Genomic DNA, 6,072 nt, shown 5'->3' with positions numbered 1-6,072 from the left:
GAAATGGTAGAAAACATTTTAATCAGTAAAAACCGGAAGTGGTAGAGTAAAAGACACAATTCTCTGATGGGATACCAGAGTTGATATGGTTGACCTGGTAGGGTTGTTTCATATGGCATCAAATCTATACATTAAATTCATATGGTTGGAAATATGACCTCCACAAATATCTCATCATTTGACTGAAAGTAGTAACCAAGATAAAAGATAGTTCCTCCCGAGGATCAAGAGGGATTACTAAAACAGATTCTGAGTGTTGACACATTTACTTACATTTAAAGATTTGTCCTCGATTCATTTACAGGCCACTCTGTACAGTAAAAATGGATTACAGCGCAAATAGTATTACAGCACAATTTTTCATTATTTTACAAATAACAAAAGCTAATCTATAAAATACAGCTGTTTAGTCACTGAACTCGAATGAATGCGTGTATCACTCCAGATAAAACGATGAAAAACAAGAGCGCTTTTAACGTACATAAAAAATGCACTCTCAGTGTGACTTACAAAAACAAATGAATCAAAAGTCCTTTGATTCATGTTTAGGTCTGCGCATGTAGCTCCGCCCCCTCGGAGGCTGAGAAGGCCGTCAGTCCCGGCAGCCGTAGCCAACAGCTTTCATTCATGAGAAATAGCTTATACGGAGCATCCACTAACAGTCTTTCCTCCTTGATATCAAGTTCAGAAATCCATGAAGAGCCTGCACTGGACCGCTCTGTGCCTCCTGGACATCTGAGGCGTGTAAAGTAACTCAGTAACCTGAGCCTGAACGCCTCAAACAAACTCAGACTGGCACAAACACCAACAGCTGGAGCAGTAGCCAAAGCAGGCAAACCAGGAAGACGTCACCAAGTAGTTAATGCATGAAAAGGGATTTCCCTGAATGTTTGCAAGTCTAAAACTAAATGACCCACCCCGGAAAAACATGACTTCTATCTTGTTCCACGGTCTTCAAAACAACATCTGTATCCTGGAACAAATAAAACAAATTCCAAAAATAAAATAAAAGAATTGACCACCAACAAATTAGGGCGGTAAATTTAAAAAAGTGCATTTCTTCAAGTATGTAAACAAAATGATTTCTTTAAAGGGAGAGTGAGACTCGTTCTGTCGGTGTGCGTGAGCCTGGGCCAGTGCAGAGACTCCTGAGGTTTGGCACACACACATACACACACACGCGCGCGCGCTTACACGCACATGCACACAAGCAGTCCTTCAGAGGATGATGACCAGGGGGAATTCTTTCTTTTTCCACTTTTTGTTTTTAAGGAGAAGTCCTTTGCTCCCGGTTTGCACTCATTGTCGAGGAAGGAGGCTCTATGACCTGCAAAGACACACCCCTTCGTCAGCGCGGTCACATGGAGGTGTTGCAGTGGCTGTCGGGGATCAGGGTGGTGCATGGAGGTTGACAACAACGACATGGAGAAGGAGGTGGGTGGATTCAGGATGGATGGAGAGGAATGAATGCAGCACAACATGAGGAAGAACACAAAAGACAAAGAAAATAAACACCTGATGAAACACTTACAAACACAGTGTGAGAGGGGGACAGATGTGTCAAGGAAGAGGTGATCCTGATTGTTTTGAATGAGGATCAGAGCTTCATGGGATAAAATTAAAGAATAAAAATCTATGATTTTTGGAAAGAGAGAAGGGGCAAAGAAGGTTAATTAGTTACCTACAAGTTATATTTATATTAAAAGACCTGCTGTCTTTGATACATATATCTGTTTCCATGCGCTACATGAGCAGCCAGTATAAAATAGAAATGCCTGATGCAGATGACTGGATGGACCAGTTTAAGTAATCAATCGCACAGGTTTTCTTCTGAAAATAGGCGTTCATGTTGTTTTAGCACTGAACTACACTGTCTTGAAGCAGTGACATCACAGCTCTGTTAAAAATGATCCAGGACCCCTTCACACTTTGGGGAATAGCATTACGGGGGCTGTCTTCCTCTGGTTTAATATCAGATTATTACGTGGAAATGAGACAGACTACACGCAATGAAAACAACAATCACTGACAATCACACATTGTGGTTTGACTCAGACAGTAGACCGAAACACACAATGACTCCTGCGACACACGATGGGAGTACAGGTAGAAAACAAGACGTTTGTTTTTGCTTCTCAATGAGTATCTCATATTGCTGTTCATCTTCCTCTGGGAATACAGGTGTTAGCTTTCGTTAATACTCACTCTGATCCTGACGAGTCACCGTCCACCGTCCCTGCCTTGATGCTCACGGCGAGTCCATTCAGCTGATCCGGCAGCCTGGTTTGAGCTTCGGGCCGACTGTCACTCGACGAGGACCCCTGCGGAGACGTCGTGCCGGATGTGTTTTCACAAAGTTCATTGTGGATGCGGTTGAGACCATTTCTCTCTACAATGGGGGACAACTGCTTCTTCTTTAGGATCCCTGAGAAGGAAAACAGTAATATGTGGTGGCACGATGTTAGACGGGGACCAAATCTGAAAAAAGTGATTTATTCATAATAATTCCTGAAATTAAACAATAGGACAAAGTCAAAAAGGTTTTTGTAGTTTTACTACTGGGGTTTTCATGACATACTATACACTGTATAATGACTTTTAAATTAAATGTTTAATGTCATACTATACTATAGTTGCATAGCATAGTAGTACTGGATCTTCTTGTGAAAACTGTATTTTGACTTTTTTATCACATTGTTTTTATTAATACCGATACTTTGGTGTAGGTCGTATTTGAAGAGATATGATACTTGGATAACTCCTTTTGAACGTACTATTACTTTTGACTTTAGTACGATTACTTTTTATATGACATATTTTATATTATGTCTCTTTAATGACAAACTATACTCAAGACTTTTAAGACTTGTTTATGACCTACTAACTATACTGTGACATTTTTCAAAACTTTTCTCTGACTAACTTTACGATGATTGTTAATCACATTTCCTATGACATACTCTGTCATTATCATGAAAGAACACAAAAACACGTGATGTTGAAAGTTGACTAGATCACATGGTCCTAACATTTTCTTTTTGTAAAAACAGATTACGTTGTACGTAATATCTAAATCCCCTGCACCTCTTGTGACTGGGCTTTACCTTTGTGGGGGTGGGTGTAGATGTTTGGCAGCCCGGGCAGCAGCGCGGTCGTGGCCTCCTGCGTCTGGTCGTCCGTCCGCATGTCGCAGCACACACTCTGCGCCGGAGTGTCCGGCTTCGTTCTGTCGGCACACGTGAGCTCGCCGTCACTCACCGCCGCCGTGTAATCTCCTGGCCAGAACATATTACTCAAACTGTTGTCTGGGAAACAGAAACAAAGAATTCATGGAATATGGGAAAAAAACATGTAACTCAGTGATATTAACATCTTAAATCCAAATAGTTTTATAAATTGTATGAACCTAACGAGATAGTTGGGATGAGTTTACACTCCACGAGAGTGTTAATGAACATAAGTGGCGATACAATTATTATTCCTGTTTCACGAATGTGCATTCATGGTCGACATAGGTTAAGTGTCATTGGCCTAAATTAGTGGTTGTTTGTTTTAGCATTACATTCTGGTCACAGTGCTGAGCATGCTGCTGCTCTCAAACTATTTTTATAACCTTCAATATTCCATCTGTTTTACAATAAAAAAGTTCCTACATTATTCCATTACCAGGTAGCCAGAACACAGGCACAATTATAGACTATATGATTTTGTATTAAAAATATATGATATTGGAAAGAAACATTGATATTTATCAATATAACTAGGAAACACTTTAAAAAGTGTGTTTCACAAAGTGATCGAGGATGCCTGTTGTTGTGCAACCGAGTTTCATCCAGATGGTTTGAAGAGTCTTTGATGATTTAAGAAATACATTTGGTAAGCGGCACAAAGTGGGTCTGGGTTCAGAGCCGTACCGTGGGGTTGTGGTCTCTTGGTCACATTAGACGTCATGCTTTCCCAGCAATCCTCTGGGGGGAGTGGACCCTCCTCGTCCTCGCTGTCAGATGAGTGTGTGGAGGCGTAGGAGCCGCTCTGGTCATCCTCCAGCGACAGGTCGCTGTCCGAGTCGCTGTCATGGTCTGCACACACGCAGAGGGGAGAGGTTTACACAGGCTTCAGATCATTGCCGTTCAACTGAATACGAGATACTGATTGAGAGTAATACCATCCAGTTGCTCTTTCGTTTCATGGAAGAGGGACGCATGGTCGTTCAGAGCGATGTGTGCCTGACTGCTACTCAACCCATCGTCCCTGAAAAGACACAAGAAGTCCGTTACAGCTGCTCCTGTCACTGTCGAAATCGTACAGCACATGAATCTTTATCTTCGCTTCACATTTAATTACCTGAGCACAAACGGCACATAGCTCTGCTGGCTCTTTCCGCTCTGCATGGTGCCGTTCAGGGACACACTGGAGTCTCCAAAAGGAAGGTGGTACAATCTGCCGTCCATGTAGTTTGTGTTGCATTTGTAGCCCTGAAATTACAGCGACAAAAAGTAGGTCGAAAGAAATTATATCAAATGAACAGGGAGTGGTTTGTGTGACCTCGTACAGTTGAGCCGCTCATAGACACATACGCGGTTGTTTTGTTAAAAATGTTTTACTCAAACAGAGTAAAAGGGCAAATTGAATTATTTAAACCGATAAATAAAGTGATTTATTAGTGTGGTGACATTATAGTGAGTCACCCATAGCAACAGAGTGGCTCATGGTTGTACTTTTTAAAAATAGTTTCTGGACAACAATGGAGCTCTTTAACACAGAGGAATAAGATATTAAAGGCGTTAGAGACACAGGAAGGACTTGTTAGTGGAACCAATACATTTTGGGTTTTGGGTTTTGTTGTCAATATGAATAATATAGAAAATCACCAGCCTTATCATTTAAAGTGGAAAGAATATCTCAACACATTCATATACTTAATTGTTTCCTCTTTTTGGGAACAGATGCAGAATTATAAGATGTAAATATTAACCGACAGATGGAACTAACTCTTGTGCTCTACATTTTAGAGAGCATTTGACTGTAAAGAGTAGTTTCTCAGCGTCTGTGACGAGGGACTCACGGAGGCCTTGGATTTGATCATATGATCCGGGCGCTTGCGGCTGCAGCAGTATTTCATGGCGTTCCTTGCTTCCTTATTGAAGACAATGCGGAAGAAGAAAACAAATGGACCCTGTGATTGGGCGACAGAAGAGGGTAAGGAAAACATACAGAAATCAACCATTCAAAGTGTTTCAGGGAGAAATGGATGGCTCACCTGAACACAGTTGAACCCAGCGAACAGGTAGTGGAAGATGATCATGTCGCTGTTGACGGAGAGGAGCGCGAAGAAACATGTGACTGAAACCAGGAGGAGAACGCAACCTGAGGTCTTCAGGCCAGAGCTGCAGAATCACATGAGAAGGTAGTGAGGTGCAGGGAAGATGCCATTCATTGAGTTCAGACTCAGAGAAACAGAGCAGCACATTGTGTGGGACGAGCTGTGGTGAAACATGAGCTCGCTGTGAAAGGCTCTGAAACGTAGAAGCACAAAGATAACGACCGCCGTGCAAATTATATCTACAACTGAAAACTGTTCATTGTGCAATACATTATGGGAACATTATTTTCATATTAGATCAATTGTTTGGTCAGTGAAATGTAAAAAAAAAAATGAAACCATGAAACAATTATTTGATAATGTATGATTCTTTTTCACTTAATTGACTAATCTTGTTTATCAATGTTAGCTTCTCTGTAATGTTGACAGTCAGTCCAACAGGGACAGATTATTGAGCTATGATTGAAGGAACGGTTTTATTTGATGTCATTATTAACATTCTTCAATTGGTTTTTGGTCAGTTTTACTGGTTTTGATTAAAAAAGGTTGAACATGTCAGGCTCTTTCTGTCCCTCCTCTAGACAGGCAAAATGACTTTGAGCATGTCAACGGTGTTAATATGTGATGAGAACGGTGGGACACTCACACACGAGGCTCTTTCTTCTCGATGATGTGGTGTCTCAGTGTGCAGGAGGCTCTGGACGACAGGATGAACAGGAAAACGTTCATCTGAGGACACAATATTAGAC

The 6,072-nt window shown here is 41.4% G+C and overlaps 1 protein-coding gene across 3 annotated transcripts in view; it reads right to left on the bottom strand.

The window, feature by feature from the left end:
- The window catches only part of celsr2 (cadherin, EGF LAG seven-pass G-type receptor 2), a 62,463-nt gene continuing 56,391 nt past the window's right edge, over positions 1 to 6,072 (bottom strand). Inside the window, exons 26-34 of one of the 3 annotated variants that reach the window (XM_056437071.1) lie at positions 5,970 to 6,052; positions 5,261 to 5,387; positions 5,066 to 5,176; positions 4,345 to 4,475; positions 4,166 to 4,251; positions 3,915 to 4,079; positions 3,105 to 3,305; positions 2,206 to 2,425; positions 1 to 1,379 (exon numbers count right to left, since the gene is read on the bottom strand). In XM_056437071.1, the coding sequence (XP_056293046.1) occupies positions 1,358 to 1,379; positions 2,206 to 2,425; positions 3,105 to 3,305; positions 3,915 to 4,079; positions 4,166 to 4,251; positions 4,345 to 4,475; positions 5,066 to 5,176; positions 5,261 to 5,387; positions 5,970 to 6,052 (1,146 nt within the window). In that variant the 3' untranslated portion in view covers positions 1 to 1,357. The remainder of the gene's footprint in view (positions 1,380 to 2,205; positions 2,426 to 3,104; positions 3,306 to 3,914; positions 4,080 to 4,165; positions 4,252 to 4,344; positions 4,476 to 5,065; positions 5,177 to 5,260; positions 5,388 to 5,969; positions 6,053 to 6,072) is intronic. The other 2 variants (XM_056437072.1, XM_056437073.1) reach the window with 2 other exon arrangements.

The sequence above is a fragment of the Pseudoliparis swirei genome, chromosome 18, assembly GCF_029220125.1.
Source record: "Pseudoliparis swirei isolate HS2019 ecotype Mariana Trench chromosome 18, NWPU_hadal_v1, whole genome shotgun sequence".
Taxonomy (NCBI): Eukaryota; Metazoa; Chordata; class Actinopteri; order Perciformes; family Liparidae; genus Pseudoliparis; species Pseudoliparis swirei.
Note: the sequence above shows the minus strand (reverse complement) of the source record. Positions and strands in the feature narration are given on the sequence as shown.